Source organism: Brassica oleracea, chromosome C2 (genome assembly GCF_000695525.1).
Source record: "Brassica oleracea var. oleracea cultivar TO1000 chromosome C2, BOL, whole genome shotgun sequence".
Classification (NCBI taxonomy): Eukaryota; Viridiplantae; Streptophyta; class Magnoliopsida; order Brassicales; family Brassicaceae; genus Brassica; species Brassica oleracea.
In genome coordinates, this window is record NC_027749.1 from 19,538,705 (window position 1) to 19,557,342 (window position 18,638).

At 34.1% G+C, this 18,638-nt stretch overlaps 1 protein-coding gene and 1 long non-coding RNA gene across 2 annotated transcripts; one reads left to right on the forward strand and one right to left on the reverse strand.

Annotated features, from left to right (window-relative positions):
* Window positions 1–1,777: 1,777 nt before the first annotated feature.
* Window positions 1,778–4,560, reverse strand: LOC106323642. The gene is made up of 2 exons (XM_013761730.1): window positions 3,000–4,560; window positions 1,778–1,830 (listed from the first exon to the last, which is right to left on the reverse strand). The coding sequence occupies exons 1-2, from the start codon at window positions 4,558–4,560 to the stop codon at window positions 1,778–1,780; spliced, it is 1,614 nt and encodes a 537-aa protein (XP_013617184.1).
* Window positions 4,561–8,611: 4,051 nt separating this feature from the next.
* LOC106326698 lies at window positions 8,612–9,235 on the forward strand. Its single transcript, XR_001267305.1, has 3 exons — window positions 8,612–8,688; window positions 8,803–8,986; window positions 9,178–9,235. It is a non-coding gene; the product is annotated as an uncharacterized LOC106326698 (long non-coding RNA).
* The last annotated feature ends 9,403 nt before the right edge of the window (window positions 9,236–18,638 follow it).

An 18,638-nucleotide genomic window follows, 5' to 3' on the forward strand; every position in this document is an offset into this window, starting at 1 on the left:
TTTGTGCACTGGCGATAGAAAATTCGTACATCAAACTCTGCACTTTGGGAAGTTCCATGAATGCTTTTACAGACTAGAAACATAATTTAAAGTAGAACTTAACATTCTAGGTTTGTATTAATATTAGGAGCATATGCAAGAGCGGTTCAACGTCTTCTGAAATTAGATACTAAATTTAAACATTGTATCATTTCAGTATTGTGTGTTCATGTTACCGTTGAATAAAACAAAACCAGAGAATTATTTCTCAAAACATGGCCAAAACACTTGGTTCTCGGAGCCCCAATAGTTTCCATGTTTGTGTACTGAATTTGAGAAAAGACATTGTTTTCTTGGCGTTGGCTCTAACAATATTAATACGTTAAAAAACAAAAAATATAAATAATTAGATTCCACAATTTCATTTACTAGAATACTTATTTGCTTAGTTAGCATCAGACTTACAGATTTATCGGCACCAACATAACTCCTGAATGTGCAACCATGGAAAACAAATCCATTCACTAAGTAATCGTTTCAAAAGCTCCAGCCGCATGATCCGAGACAAAGTTTCTAATATATGAATGAAATTGATTCTTAAGAACTTTATATTAGTTCTGACAAAAAAAAAAACTTTATATTTATGGTCACGCCATAAAATTGTACACAGTGTATTGTAATTATATAAGAACAAAATAAGTAAAAGAGCGGAGAGAACAAAAGAGTGAATGGACGGTGAAGGATGCATATTCGCTTACTTCTTTTTCTTTGTTGAAAAAGATTTAGTTGTCACTTACTTCCCTCATTAATTTTCCTGAAAAGTTATGTGGACACAACTTTGCTACTTTGTAGAACAAGCATGTAGAAAGTATATGATACACATATATATATATATATATATATCGATTAAAAAAAACATATATGAAAATTTATAATTTAATATTATACTAGATAGAGATCCGTGCTGTGCACAAAATGAAATAACAAATATTTATGTTACCTAATTGTAATTATGTAAAAGAAAATTATATTTTTAATTACAGATTTTTACAGTTATCATGCGGTTTAAATATTTTAGTGTATAACCAGAAATTAAATTAAAGGCATTTAGGTTTAAAATACATGTATTATATGGTGTTAAAAGAATGCATGTAAAGTTTAGAAAGTTCAATTGTTTTTTGGGCTGAATTAATGGGCCATCTGAATTTGTTGCGGACGATCAATCCAAATGTCGCAACTAAAAAAAACCAAACAAAAAAAAAAATTAATGAAGTCTTACTCGTATACAAAAGAAATCGAGAGCATATGCTGAAATGGGATTATGGTTTTGTTGAATTAATAAAATCGATCCTACTATCGATGTTGCTTATTTGATAATACGATTCGCTCATTGGCAACAAAGTCATATATTTATTTCATCACGATCTATCTTATTTGAAATCCAACCATCTTATCGATCCAATTTCTACTCTACATTAATTACCGACTTCTCCTCCAATCTTCAAAATCATGCTTGAGATATTACGATTCTTCAAGATTGTCCCCTTTCACCACCAAATCTCGTGTCCCTGATGATTGTCTTATGTCGAACAGTCAGTTGAAGGTAGGATTTAAGAAGTTTGATTTGTAGATACCTATATAAAATTACTTAAATTAGATTTCAGTGATAAGATGGTACTGAATATCTAACTATTTTCTTACCTTGTGTATAGATCCATGTGGTGAATAGAGAGGTTATTTACATAAACCGAGAAAGTAAAACAATTTGGGATTAACATTGGGACTCATGAATAATTGCCTAAGAAGTCGATATTGATTTGTTCCATCGCTGAAGGTATCCGTCTGATGGATCTGCACATATATGAAGAGTCAATTGGCATGTAATGTGTATTTCGTAAGTACATCCTCAAGTTGTGTTTAATACATTTTGTTTCTTCAGGTGAGTCTTCTCATGATGGAGAACATCTACGAACATCCGTTTCAGTATGTATCTTTGCAAGTATTTCAGTATTTGGAAAACTCCTTACATGGCCACTTTTTTTAACGATGATACTTGTCTTATGTACATCCTAACATTGTGTTTATTAAATATCATATCTTCGGGTATTTTTATCAATCTAGTTTCTAATCTATATTATTGACTTCTCCTCAAATATTTAAAATTAGGTTTCAGATATTGTAATTCTTCAAGACTGTCCTTCTCAACACCGAATCACGTCTCCCTGATGATCATTTTCTGTTGAACAGTCATCGGTTCAGTTAATTGAAGGTTAGATTTGAGAAGTTTGATTCATAGATACCTATATTAAATTATTTGAACTATATTTCAGTGATAATGATGTTACTGTTTATCTAATCATTTTCTTTAGCATGTGTATAGATTCATGCGGTGAATGGAGAGGCTACTTACTTTAACCGATAAAGTCAAACAATTTGGCATTAAAGTTGAGAGTCATGAATAATTTACAAAGAAATATTGATTTGTTTCATCGTTGAAGGTATCCATCCGATGGATCTATACATATTTGCCGAGTCAATTGAAATGTAAGGTATATTTCGTAAGTACATCCTAAAACTGTGTTTAATACATTTTGTTTTTTCAGATGAGTCTACTTATGATGAAGAACAACTACAAACATACGTTCTAGTATGTAACTTTGCAAGAATTTTAATAGTTGGAAATGTAAATCCTAACATGGCCACTTTTTTAATGATGGTCAAATATAGATTCTAACATTGTGCTTAATACATGTCGCTTGTTCAGGTAAGTCTTCTCATGACGAAGAACAGGTATGAACATATGGTAAATTGAAAATTGTCAAATCCATATATAATTATCATAATGGAACGTGTACCATATTATGATGATGAGCTAATTCATAGTTTTTATTTAGGTTTTGTCGTGGATTCGTTCGAAGGTAAATGGTGGAGGTGGATATGAAGGTCACCATTAGTGTGTCTTTAAAGATCATAATTGTTTTTTTTTTTTTTTTTTTGGTCGAAACTTTTATCATTACTACCTTTAACATTCAATACAGAGTTTTTCATCCCTAAGAGAGAGTTTGAAAGCAAAAACAGAGCATCTTTCGCAATGCGATCTGCAAGCTGGTTACAAGCACGCGAAGTGAACTGAAACGAGATAGAGTTTAGGGAGTTGCTCAACACACTGATATCGTGGATGATCCCTTTGAGTGCAAACACAGAAGAGTCTTCTGTGAGCAGGCCAACTAGACACTTGGAGTCCGTAAAACAGACTACGTCCTTGAAACCCGATGCTATAGCCATAGATAGGCCTGATTTTAGTGCCATTGCTTCTGCCATCAAAGCTGAAGCTACATATTGGCGAGGTGATGATCCCTGAAACTGGATCGTGCCCTTTGAATCTGTTGCTACCCATCCCAGCCCACTGTCTCCGGAGGAGCTGATCCAAGCAGCATCCGAGAAATAGACGAGGGCATTAGGTGGTACCTGTGGGACTTGATGCGTATGAGTCGCTTGTACTGGAGCTATATAGTCTTTAGCCGAAGCAAAGTTCTTTCCCGGACAAGGCTGAGCGGCTTGCCACTCTTTAGCTAGCATGACAGCTTTAAGGATTATCTCTGCTTCAGAAAAAGACTTATCTTCAAATAAGAATTGGTTACGACTCGTCCACAACACCCACATAATCCAAGGGTACAGAGGAGATGACAGACCAACAGGCGGGAGATTTGTCATTCTAGTGCATCTGTGGAGTAAGTCACTCATTGATTGGCAATTGGCGATAGTCGGAACTAAGAGTGCAGGGGAAAGGCTCCAGACTTTCTTTGCTGTCGGGCAGGAGAACATGACATGGAATGTAGATTTCATTTCTCCGCATCGTTTACACTTGCCATCAGTAGTGATACCTCTTCTCAAAAGTGTCTCCCCCACCGCTAGTGCATTTGTCTTTAGTTTCCAGAGGAAGTGGCGAGTTTTTGGAGAGCATTTGACATTCCAGACACTTTGCTTCCAGTTAAACGAGTCCTTCGGGTTACTGACATTTAGTTTTGCGAGCATGTAACCTGATTTAGTGGTATAATTCCCACTCTTCTCGAACAGCCAACACCTCTCATCCTCCATTGAACAACTAGGAAATAAGCGTCTGATTTGAGCCTCATGATGGGGAAGGTGGGTTCTAATCTGCTCCAAGTCCCAGTCCGAGCCATCGGATTGCAGGAGGTCTTTGACCCTGAGTTCTTCTGCTTGAGCGGTAGGCGGGCCCATAGGACTACACTGCTGCTCGGTAGAGAGCCAAAACTCCCTCCAGACCTTGATCTTTTCGCCATTTCCTATAGCCCAGCCCAGACCTTTCTTTATGATCTCCCTGCCTGCTAAGATTCCTCTCCAACCGTGGGACGCCGAGTTAGGAGCATAGACGTCTAGGATATTATCATCTTGACAGTATTTATTTAGAAGAGTCTGGCCTAGGAGTGATGTCGGGTTCTTCAATAGTCTCCAAGTGTGCTTCGCCAAGAGAGCATCGTTAAACTGCTCGATTTCTCTAAATCCCAAGCCTCCCGCACTCTTAGGGAGGGTAAGCTTATCCCACGAGACCCAACACATTTTTCGTAGCTCCGGTTTCATATCCCACCAGAATCTGGTTAGAACCGATTGAATCTGCTTACACAAGGATTTTGGGTAAAGCAGCCCATAGCGTAGGTTGGCATCGCAGCTAAGACTGTCTTTAATAGGATCATCTTCCCAGCGCTAGATAGAAACCTCACAGTCCATCCATGAGCCTTCTGTCGGATCTTATCTAGTATTGACGCGAAGATGTCTCGTTTCTTCCTCCCAAAGTGTTCCGGCAGCCCGAGGTATTTACCTATGCCTCCTTCATTGCTAATATCCAGCTCCCGTTTCACACGGACTTTAGCCTCAGCGCTTGTTTTCGTAGAGAAAGTTACAGCAGATTTAGCTCGGTTAATGCACTGACCGGATGCCTGCTCATACCTGCTGAGGATGGTGACAAGTGTGGCGCAGATGGTGGAGCTTGACTTCCCAAAAAACATCGTATCATCAGAGAACAACAAGTGATTTATCGGAGGGCAATTTCTTGCCACCTTGATCCCCGGTAGAGAGCCATTTAGTAACGCCTTATTACACAGTCCCGAGAGGACTTTCGTGCATAGGATAAATAAATACGGGGATACGGGGTCTCCTTGGCGTAGACCTCTCGAGGGTTTTACCCTGCCTTGCGGTCCTCCATTAATGAGGAAAGAATACGAGACTGAGGAGACACATTCCATTATCCAAGCTACCCACACGTCGTGAAAACCCAAACGCTTAAGTACCTCTTGAAGGAATCCCCACTCAATTCTGTCATATGCTTTACTCATGTCAGTTTTTACCGCCATTGACACATATTTCTTCGCTCCCGACTGTCTCAAGAAGTGGAGGATCTCGTGTGTAATCAGGACGTTATCGGAGATCGAGCGGCCAGTCACAAAAGATGACTGAGAGGGTGATATGAGTTCTTGCAGAAGCGGTTTGAGTCTTCTAGACAGAATTTTTGCAATGACTTTGTACTGGGTGTTACACAACGCTATAGGCCTGTAGTCCGATACCTTCTTAGCTCCAGTGATTTTCGGTATCAACCTAACGTGTGTCTCGTTCTGTCTAGGATGGAGGTAGGTTGTTTCAAAGAAACCTCGGATATCATTATAGATATCATCACCAATAACATCCCAAAATGATTGATAAAACCCCGCCGAGAATCCATCCGGTCCCGGTGCTTTATCTGGATGTATGGAGAAAACAGCCGCTTGTACCTCAGCCTTATCCGGAATTGAAATTAACAGTTGGTTCATCTCAGTGGAAACCTTCGGAATAAGTGCTTCGCGGACTACTTCACTAGGATTGGAACTCCCTGCCGTGAAAAGTTTCTTGTAGAAGGAGACAAAGGCATTTACAATCTGATTCTCTTCATAAAACGCTTGCCCCGCCTCATCTTCTATAATAGAGAATTTATTACAGGCTCGTCTTCCTCTAGTGACGGCATGGAAGAAGCTAGAGTTTTTATCACCTTCATTTAGCCATCATAATTGTATTTTAATGCACAAATTTTTCTATGATGAATTTTTTATTTTAGGTAACAATATAGAAATATATAGAAAAGTATAAAACATTAATTATTTGTCAGACCATGAGAAAATACTTTAGATATGATTTAAATTATGGTCGTACATTTAAATTATGTGAGGTATGACCAGTTGTATTGATTGTATCACAATTAGTCTAGTAATATATAGGAGATATATAATTAATTAACGAAAAATGTTCATTTTTACCCCCTATCTACATTTTCTACAGATTGAAATACTTAGAGATGGTTTACTCAATATAGAGCTTGAAATTATTTGATTTTAATGATTTTTCTTTAATTTTAGATGAATTGTAAATTTTAATATTTTTTTTTATTAAACCAATATAAAATCCCATCTAAAATAATGAAATTTAGGTTTTCTTAACTAAGTCACTTAAAATCATGATATCTAATATGCTTATATTTTGGTTCATTCCTATTTGTGATGTTGTATTTTCAATTTTGTTGGAAATGTTTCTACACATGTACTGATTTATTTTAGGTCTTGATATTCATGAAGGAGGTTCATCATGGTTTTTATCATTTCCAAGTCCGGTTTAGCAATGGCCAAGAGCCTAATTCTAGCTGCTAAAAATGTTGACAGTTTCATTATTGGTGACAAGATGGTAACCCACACTATCAAGAACAATGCTCTTAACATTTTGCTTGTTGCTGCAAATGATGGTATACTTTGATTCTCTTATCACCTTTACGTTGAATTGTATTAGAAAGTATATATTGGTGATTTTTCTGTTCAAATTGAGCTGTTATGACCTTTAATTTGTTCAATTTTTTTATGGGCAGGTGATTGTACATTTTATCAACTTATAACTGAGGTAATCCGAGGAGTATCAAAGAGTAAAAAATTACAAATGTTTGAGATATAAGTGATATACCATGGATTTTACACCATTTAGACCATGGTATATGTCCTATTTAGAGTCTATTCATATGGGTTTTGAGTATGTTTTAGAGTGTTTTCAGGTTCAAGTACGTTTTGAAGAACTATGGTGATTATGGAGCTTTTCGAGGTGCAGAACTGCACATTTGCGTCAGAGGTTTATCTATGGATGGAGGATTAACTTTCCAATTCCACCGGTTTGAGGTCCATATGACGGTTAGATCTAACAATTAAACTAGTCAAGCTCAACTCTTTCAGTCCAAAATCACAACAAGATCATGCTGATCGTGATCATGCCAGAGCCTACAATCTTCAATACAAATATGGAACAAGTCACCCTAAAGGCAAGAACATAAAGCTCCATAATTTGTAGCAGAAGGAACAAACCATAGCTCAAACAGAGGCAGCAACATAGGGCCTAATGCAATCTAGCTAAGTGGCAAATGGGAACCTTAACCAACAACACCGAGATCAAATTAGAACCAAAATCTACAAAACTTAAAAGCCAAAGCTTTAATCTGAGAGATCAACACCGTAACCCTCAAAAACGCGGAAGCTTCAAACCTAAAGCCATGAGAGACAGAACGAAAGTAGATTGATATCATTGAACCCAAAAAGGAACATGCACGATCCAATAACTGACTAGAACCACCACCACAAAGGACTGCCAAAGAATCTGAATCACCGCACACGACCATTCCTTCGATCATGAGAAAGCATAAAACGGACAAAGCGGGACTGGAATCCAAGGATCAAGCACATGCAGCCATAGAAACGCCTATATATGAGAATTGTACATTTTTAATAGAGAAAGAGAGGTTTAAATTTTTCCCAAAAAAAAGAAAAAACAAAGAAAGAGAGGTTTAAATCGTTAACTAAGGAAGAGAATTATGATATCCACCTATATACTATCAAAAGATATAGCAGAGATCAATTTAAATTTTGAAGCTTTTATAAATATAAGTGTTGGCTGTATATGTTATGATATATTTTCTAATATTTTCTATGAATGAATTGTTTTAGTCAAATAAAAGGAAGGAACTAAAAGATATATTTTCATTATTACCTTAGAAAATGATTTTTTGTCTATTCCACATTTGTATATAAATGCAATGTAATATAATTTTAAACCATAAAATATTCTTGTCTACTTTTGTGGAAATTGTTCAAAACCAGTCTGGGTGCTGTGTGAGGTAATGAGAAACCTTTTCCTCTGGATGATGACTTAGGTTTCGCTTAAGATTTGATAGGTGTATGATGTGGTTCGATAGTTTTCATTTCTCTCATTCTGTGGTAATTGTTCCAACGTTTTATGTTTATATTGTAAAATAATATCTGGACTAGGCTTGTTTAAATTCTCTAGTTTGTGGTCTTGATATTCATTGCAATATTCCCTATTATTCTTCACTGTACCTGTTACTAACTGCGCTGCGTGATTGTTTATGTTTGTATTAAGGGATGGAATTCGAATTGGATTATTTGAATATATAGTATATACCTTCCAAATTAATTTATTGTGGTTTGGGATTATTTTACATTGCTATACTTTGTCTCTAAATAATTCTAGGCAATTTCAAATCATGATCATAAAGAGACAATCTACAAGGGATGTACGTGGGTACCTACAAATTGTGCTGAATAGGTTTCCTGATAATCGTGAAATATATGATAAAATTACCAAGCTCTTGAAGGACTTGAGACTTGCAAGGTATTTTCTATGTGTTAAACATTAATTTTCCTCTTTAATTTGTTCAATTTCTGTCTGCAAAATAGTCTTATGAGTTATGAGAAGTTGAAAAATTTAATGGTGTTTTAATTGCAGAGTTCGTTCTGCTTACAATGATGTCATATCAAAGGTGAGTCAACTCTTTAAGGAACACAAAGACCTGCTTTTGGGTTTCAATAAGTTCTTGCCGCCGGGCTATAAGATAACACTCCCGAAGGATCAAACTCAACGAAGGAAGCCTGAGTTTCGGGATGCTGCTGAATTTATCAACAAGGTCAAGGTGCGCACACTCGCCCATGGTAGTAAATAGGGATATAAAATTTGCCTAACGATTTGACTTTCAGTTTATTTTTTTCTATAAATATTGAAATCTAAAAAGAAATATAACACAGTTTGTATTCTAGCCCTAGTAATAAATTATATTCATCTTTTCTGTTTTACCATCTCCCGTTAAATATCGTTTATTTGCAGGAAAGGTTACAAGACGAGCATGCATACAAGTCCTTATTAGAGATATTGCGAATGTTCAGATAAAATAAGAAGAGTCTTACTGAGGTCCATCATGAGGTATGTTAATATATATATATATGTGTGTGTGTGTGTGTGTGTGTGTTTCAGCACTATCATAAAAAAACTATTAATACGTGTATAATATTAATACTTGTTTCTTCTTTAGTGTTCATGTATTGGGTTTGATGATTTTACCTTTATTTTGTTAAAGAAATGATTACCTATTTGCAGGTGTTGTATGCCCTCCGAGACCACCAGGATTTGTGTGTGGATTTTGCAGCTTTTCTCCCTGCTCGCTATAGATGATAATACTATAGAGAAGATTGAGATTGCAGTTGAAATAAGCTGGGATAATAAGTTCTAATCAATAGGTTGTTGTTGATGACAAAACTTATCATTCATTTCAGTTATTTTTCATCGTTTAAGACAAAACCGACACTCATTTCAGCTACTTTTCATCGTTTGAGTTTCATATTATGGACAATATATATGGATGAACTTATAAAAGAAAATTTTAATCCTTATCTTGTGTTTCAGTAAATTTTTTCATATGTATTTTATTTGGACAATTCTTTTATCTGGTAGAGTTTTAATATGATCATGTATCTAACTTACAAGTGCTATCATTTCTACTTTAACTGTAAATTATATGGATATATATGTCTAGTAACTTTTTGCATATTGATCTTCTTCTTTGGTTCCTTCATCCGTATAATGTTGTTTACAACTTTACGTTGGTTTGTATTAGAGGTTATACATTGGTGTCTTTTTTGTTCAAGTTGAGTTATTCTGACATCAGTTAATATGTGGTATATAGTTCAAATTGTTGTTGATATGCATACACAATTCATGAACTAGATCTAATAATTTTTGAGTCAATCAGCCAACTGAACATAAATGGGAATACACATTAACACAATTACCATAATCTATTAATTAAAGAGCCGTCAATAGATTAACTTCCTAAATTCCTATTTTTTTTTGTTTTCCCAGTGTCCCCTCATGTGCTGAATTTTACTTCCTCCATATATAAAACAGTGAAAAGTAAAAACTTTATCAATTAATAATATTGAATTATAATATTTTATTAATTTATAGGGTTATTAATTAACAAAAAAATTATTTTTAGATTTTTTTATTTTAGAATATATATAATTTTAGGGCTCTTTCTCCCTCAACTTCTTCCTCTTACCAAACCTTTATCTTTTAGAGGAAGATGTTGATTAAATCTTTTCCTTGTAACATATTTTCGGTCCTAGGATCGATCTTTTGTTTCCCATAAGGCAAATTTCTCTTCGCCATAGGCGATTTTGTTGTGTAATTGTTTCAAGGTAGAGCTTCTCTTAATGATCTTCTTCTATCTCCAAGCTTGAGTTATAATAATCTTCTCTCCTGCTTTCGAAGAACTTTATTATATCCTGTTTGTTTCTATCAGATCTTTGTACTTCGTTTCAGATTTGCCCTTAATCCTTTTGATGGGTTTGAAAAGTTGTAACTGACCCACTTTGCCTTCGGGCTAATGAAATCAAAAGTTGACAAAAAAAAAGAATATAGTTTTTTATATAATTATAAAACAGTTTTTTACTATATATACATTAATTAAATCTTAAAAATTCAACTTTCATATTATTAATTTTTATATTCTTGATGTATAAAATATGTTTTGTAGAATTTAAATGTGGTTTTAGATATAAGTTTACTAAATATTATTAAAATATACTAAAATATTAAGAAAAATAAAGAAGAATACCATTATGAATATAAAATAAATAATAAACAATATATATAAATTATTAATTTATGATTTTAGTGGGACCATATATTTACATAGGATTTTTATAAAATATTATTTTATTGATTTGTCATATTTAGAAGCGGCCCAACTCGGAACCACATAATTTATGAATTTATCGAGTGTTAATTTATATATTTTTACTGTATAAGTTTTTTATACCATAAAATTTGGATTTTAAAGTAATTAATTTATTTTATAAATAAATTTAATAATTTATGAATTTCAGAAAAGTAAAATAAGATATTTAGTTTATTAAAACACTACTAGATAAGAGATATCAGAACACGTTTAATTAAAATTATATATTTAACAGTTATTACACTTTTTTGCTACTAAACTTTTTTTTGTCGAGATATTGGCAGATATGAAGCACAGGATCTATTTTTGCTACTAAACTTTTTTTTTTGTATTATGTGTTTAGTGAAGCTCTAACTAATTTCAAAACATGGTTGGAGTTGGAGGGAGTGCACATAAGAGCTACAAATAATCCACTTGCATATCTCAAGGCTGTCAAGTATAAATATGATGAGTTTGGTGAGATCATGAAAGATTTTAAAGCTCAGAGGTAATTGGAGTTTTTTTTTATTTACCTCTTTGATGCAGTTGTTGTCTTGTGGGGAACTGAATCTGATCTTGTTTTGAGTTTTGTAGAGTTGATACTAGTGTGGTCCCCTGCCTCTATTAATAGTCCTGTAAAAATGTCAGTACGTTATAGAGACAATAAATCACTTCCCACCATGCTGGGCTCTAATAAGGTTCCTCTCTCTAGTTTTTATCTGCCCTTGGATTAATTTGTGAGCTACTGGATATTCGATACCCAGACCTGTTACTTGTTTGCAGAAGGACCGGATCATTGGTTCACATACAGACTCTGTGACCTCAAAAAGGAGCGTATGGACCTAGACAATGAGAGATCTTTCTTGAAAGGAAGTAAAGAAGAGGCTAGACGCATTGACACAAAGAATGATCCCATGGATGGATGACAGCGACAGGAAAGGTTATGGAATTGATAGCCAGTAAGACCAGTTTCTCCACAGTAAAAAAGAAACTGACAATAAGGGATGATGATTCTCCTGAAATCACGAATCAGGCTAGGGAAGGAGTGAGTTTCTTGATTTCAATTCAAGCAGCCTTGTCTGCCATTAGTTGTGGCCTGAAATTGACCTTTGTGATGACAGGACATGTCCAACAACTTGCTTTTGTTGATCGAGTGAAGGTGAAACTTGACACCTCTGAGTACCAAGAGTTCTTGCGATATCTTGATCTATTTTCAAAGAAAATAATCAGCCAACCTGAATTGCATTCTTTGGTATGTTTAGCTGCCTAACCTTATATGGACATATATTATTGTTTCAGGTGGAGAGTTTAATCGGAGTGTATCCAGACCCTATGGACGCCTTCAGAACTTGTGTTTCTCTTATTACATTTCTAAGTCAAAAGTTATATGATTTGACCAACTTTTATTTTTCTTTCTGGAGATGGATTACTCTCTGGCATCGATACTAAGAGTAAGTATAGCTTTTTATGATTGAGTGAGTGGAGTGAAATCAAATTTAGCTCTAACCACTGGACTGTTGTGATTACAGAACCCTTGGGGAATAACTCACAAAAATCAGGTGTGAAATAACTTATTTATATTATTCAATATTGTTTTTCCTTTTTCTTTATTTTTTTATCTGTGTTTTCAAAATCAAATAAATATCAATTTATCAGTAAACTTATACGTTCTTAAACAATTTTCATAATTATACATTTAAATTATTAACTAACGTTTTGTTTCTTGGCTTTTCCCTTAATATATGAGATAATTAGAGAGTTTTGAAAGACTCTCCAAGAAAACTAACCATTTGATCATGACTTTTGTGTCCGACTGAGACAGTACAAAGAGTTAGTTTATATATGAGGATTGTACCTTTTTAACAGAGAAAGAGAGGTTTAAAAATACAGATCCGAATCTGGATATATAATCTAAAGATTAAGATATCCGGATCCGGTTTTGAAGGATCCAAGATTTTACTATACGAATTCGGATCCGGGCACTCCGGATATCCTATTTTCGGAGCAGATCCCGAGCGGATTTTGAATCGGATTCGAATCTTGGATAATAATAAGTCTCATGCCTAGTTTATATACGAGGATTGTACCTTTTTAATAGAGAAAGAGAGATTTAAATCTTTCTCAAAAAAAAAAGAAAAAACAAAGAAAGAAAAGAAAAAACAAAGAAAGAGAGGTTTAAATCGTTAACTAAGGAAGAGAATTATGATATCCACCTATATAGTATCAAAAGATATAGAAGAGATCAATTTAAATTTTGAAACTTTTATAAATATAAGTGTTGGCTGTATATGTTATGATATATTTTCTAATATTTTCTATGAATGAATTGTTTTAGTCAAATAAAAGGAAGGAAATAAAAGATACATTTTCATTATTACCTTAGAAAAATGATTTTTTTGTTTATTCCACATTTCTATATAAAAGCAATGTAATATATTTTTAAACCATAAAATATTCTTGTCTACTTTAGTGGGAATTGTTCAAAACCAGTCTGGGTGCTGTGTGAGGTAAGGAGAAACCTTTTCCTCTGGATGATGTCTTAGGTCTCGCTTAATATTTGATAGGTGTATGATGTGGTTCGATAGTTTTCATTTCTCTCATTCTATGGTAATTGTTCCAACGTTTTATGTTTATATTGTAAAATAATATCTGGACTAGGCTTGTTCAAATTCTCTCGTTTGTGGTCTTGATATTCATTGCAATATTCCCTATTATTCTTCACTGTACCTGTTACTAACTGCGCTGCGTGATTGTTTATGTTTGTATTAAGGGATGGACTTCGAATTGGATTATTTGAATATATAGTATATACCTTTCAAATTAATTTATTGTGGTTTGGGATTATTTTACATTGCTATACTTTGTCTCTAAATAATTCTAGGCAATTTCAAATCATGATCACAAAGAGACAATCTACAAGGGATGTACGTGGGTCGGGTTTCAATAAGTTCTTGCCGCCGTGCTATAAGATAACACTCCCGAAGGATCAAACTCAACGAAGGAAGCCTGAGTTTCGGGATGCTGCTGAATTTATCAACAAGGTCAAGGTACGCACACTCGCCCATGGTAGTAAATAGGGATATAAAATTTGCCTAACGATTTGACTTTCAGTTTATTTTTTTCTATAAATATTGAAATCTAAAAAGAAATATAACACAGTTTGTATTCTAGCCCTAGTAATAAATTATATTCATCTTTTCTGTTTTACCATCTCCCGTTAAATATCGTTTATTTGCAGGAAAGGTTACAAGACGAGCATGCATACAAGTCCTTATTAGAGATATTGCGAATGTTCAGAGAATGTAAGAAGAGTCTTACTGAGGTCCATCATGAGGTACGTTAATATATATATATATATATATCATGAGGTATGTTAATATATATATATATGTGTGTGTGTGTGTGTGTGTGTGTTTCAGCACTATCATAAAAAAACTATTAATACGTGTATAATATTAATACTTGTTTCTTCTTTAGTGTTCATGTATTGGGTTTGATGATTTTACCTTTATTTTGTTAAAGAAATGATTTGCAGGTGTTGTATGCCCTCCGAGACCACCAGGATTTGTGTGTGGATTTTGCAGCTTTTCTCCCTGCTCGCTATAGATGATAATACTATAGAGAAGATTGAGATTGCAGTTGAAATAAGCTGGGATAATAAGTTCTAATCAATAGGTTGTTGTTGATGACAAAACTTATCATTCATTTCAGTTATTTTTCATCGTTTAAGACAAAACCGACACTCATTTCAGCTACTTTTCATCGTTTGAGTTTCATATTATGGACAATATATATGGATGAACTTATAAAAGAAAATTTTAATCCTTATCTTGTGTTTCAGTAAATTTTTTCATATGTATTTTATTTGGACAATTCTTTTATCTGGTAGAGTTTTAATATGATCATGTATCTAACTTACAAGTGCTATCATTTCTACTTTAACTGTAAATTATATGGATATATATGTCTAGTAACTTTTTGCATATTGATCTTCTTCTTTGGTTCCTTCATCCGTATAATGTTGTTTACAACTTTACGTTGGTTTGTATTAGAGGGTATACATTGGTGTCTTTTTTGTTCAAGTTGAGTTATCTGACATCAGTTAATGTGGTATATAGTTCAAATTGTTGTTGATATGAATACACAATTCATGAACTTTATCTAATAATTTTTGAGTCAATCAGTCAACTGAAAATAAATGGGAATACACATTAACACAATTACCATAATCTATTAGAGAGCCGTCAATAGGTTAACTTCCTAAATACCTAGTTTTTGTTTTTTGTTTTTGCGGTGTCCCCTCATGTACTGAATTTTACTTCTTCCATATACAATACAATGAAAAGTAAAATATCTATAAATTAATAATATTAAATTATAATATTTTATTAATTTATAGGGTTATTAATTAACAAAAAAATATTTTTAGATTTTTCTATTTTAGAATATATAATTTTTAGGGCTCTTTCATTCTCAACTTCTTCCTCTTACCAAACCTTTATCTTTTAGATGAAGATGTTGATTAAATCTTTTGCTTGTAACATATTTTCGGTCCTAGGATCGATCTTTTGTTTCGCATAAGGCGAATTTCTCTTTGCAATAGGAGATTTTGTTGTGTAATTGTCTCAAGGTGGAGCTTCTCTTAATGATCTTCTTCTATCTCCAAGCTTGAGTTATAATAATCTTCTCTCCTGCTTTCGAAGAACTTTATTATATCCTGTTTGCTTGTATCAGACTTTTTACTTCTTTTCAGATTTGCACTTAACCCTTTTTAAGCTCGGTCGCTACGTAGCGACCGAGCACGTGCACGTTTCGATCGTTACGAAGCGATCGAGCTTTCCCGAAATGTCGATACGACACGAATCCATGCATTCTCGTCTACTCTTTAATGCTATCTCCCGAAGACCGTAGCAAACCCATTTCATGTTTCTCGTCATTTGAAGTCATCAACCGAACTTTACGATAAAAACCGCGGAAAGTTCGTTTTTATCAAAAGAAGCCGTAATATACGTTTCGAGTCCAAAGACGGCCCAAAAAGACCTAAGACGTGACTCGAAGTCCACTTACGATTTCTTAACCAAAGGACGGTTTATGCTTGGTTCGCAAGGAAAGATAAATGTCAAGTTTCCGCGGATATATAGGAAGTTTTCGAAGATAATTATGAAGATCGGAAAAAATGGAATATCTCCGTTTTTAAGCTATGACGGCTTAAGGGCAGAAGAGGAAAAGCGTAAACCGTCCTAGGCGAGAGGCAAAAGGGGGACTTGGACACAGCAAACTTAGCACTTAGAACTATTTTAGGCAATATTCCGTTTTTGTTATTCGAGCTACGACTCAATTAGTTTTTTTGCTGTCTTAGGGTTTTTAGAACTAGGAATCTCGCCGACAGCTCTCGTAGCCTAGGCAATTACCTTGTTGTAAAGGCTCAAATGCAGATTCGGAATAAGAACTATCTTGCTCTCTTTTTCGATTTCTTATTTTATTACTGTTCTCGTTTCGTGTTCTGATTGCTTGGCGTGTAGTATTATCCGATATCCGGGACCTCTGAGAAACTAGGATTCTCCTACTTTGCTAATTTAAATTCCTACAGTGTCGGTGATTTAGCATCTACGCCCTTTGGTGAGGCTGTTAATATCTGCTGCGGCTGAGAGGAGGAGATCGAAGAGTGATTACGCGACGGTGACGGTGACGCTTCCTGACGGCTGTGGTTACCGGTGATATCATGAGCAACACGTGTGAGAGACGCGGCCTTGATCCTTCATCTTGAAGCTTCGTGAAAAGACGCGTGAAAGATAAACCTAATTTATCGCTTTTGTTTCATCTAATATATGCTATGTATTTCGATTGGGCTTGGAAAACATTGTAACCGACCCCGTTTTCCTTCGGGCTAATTAAATCAAAAGTTGACAAAAAAAGAATATATGATTTTATAAAATTAGAAAATAGATTTTTTACTATATATACATTAATTAAATCTTCAAAATTCAACTTTCGTAGTATTAATTTTTATATTTTTGATGTATAAAAATATTTTTTGTAGAATTTAAATGTGGGTTTAGATATAAGTTTACTAAATATTATAAAAATATACTGAAATATTAAGAAAAATAAAGAATAATACCATTATGAAATATAAAAAAATAATAAAATAACATATATAAATTATTATTTTATGATTTTAGGATTTTTATAAAATATTATCTTATTGATTTGTCATATTTTGGAAACGGTCCAACTCGGAACCACATAATTTATGAATTTGTTGATTGCTAATTTATATATTTTTATCGTATAAGTTTTTAATTCCATAAAATTTGGATTTTAAAGTAATTAATTTATTTTATAAATAAATTTAATAATTTATGAATTTCAGAAAAGTAAAATAAGATATTTAGTTTATTAAAACACTACTAGCTGAGAGATTTCAGAACACGTTTAATGAAAATTATATATTTAATATTTATTAAACTTTTTTGCTACTAAATTTTTTTTGTCGTGATATATTGGCATATATGAAGCACAGTGATCTACTTTTGCTACTAAACTTTTTTTTTGTATTGTGTTTCGTGAAGCTCTAACTAATTCAAAACATGGTTGGAGTTGGAGGGAGTGCACATAAGAACTACAAATGATCCACTTGCATATCTCAAGGCTGTCAAGTATAAAATTTAAGATAAACGCGACAATATGATGAGTTTCGTGAGGTCATGAAAGATCTAAAGCTCAGAGGTATTGGAGTTTTTTTTATTTACCTCTTTCATTCAGTTGTTGTCTTGTGGGGAACTGAATCTGATCTTGTTTTGAGTTTTTGTAGAGTTGATCCTAGTGGTCAGTGGCGAATCCAAACTGATTTTTCCCCTGGGTGCACATCCTCTCTCCTTACTAGCTTCCCCCCTGCTAGTGGTCCCGTCCTGTAAAAATGTCAGTACGTGATAGAGCCATTAAATCACTTCCCACCATGCGGGGCTCTAATAAGGTTCCTCTCTTTAGTTTTTATTTGCCCTTGGATTAATTTGTGAGCTACTGGATATTCGATACCCAGATCTGTTACTTGTTTGCAGAAGGACCGGATCATTGGTTCACATAAAGTCTCAGTGACCTCAAAAAGGAGCGTATGGACCTAGACAATGAGAGATATTTGTTGAAAGGAAGTAAAGAAGAGGCTAGACGCATTGACACAAAGAATGATCACATGGATGGATAACAGCGACAGGAAAGGTTATGGAATTGATAGCCAGTAAGAGCAGTTTCTCGACAGTAAAAAAGAAACTGACACTAAGGGATGATGATTCTCCCGAAATCACGAATCAGGCTAGGGAAGGAGTGAGTTTCTTGATTTTTATTTCAAGCAGACTTGTCTGCCATTAGTTATGGCCTGAAATTGACTTTCGTGATGACAGGCCATGTCCAAAAACTTGCTTTTGTTGATCGAGTGAAGGTGAAACATAACACCTCTGAGTACCAAGAGTTCTTGCGATGTCTTAATCTATTTTCAAAGGAAATAATCACCCAACCTGAAGTGCATTCTTTGGTATGTTTATCTGCCTAACCTTATATGGACCTATATTAT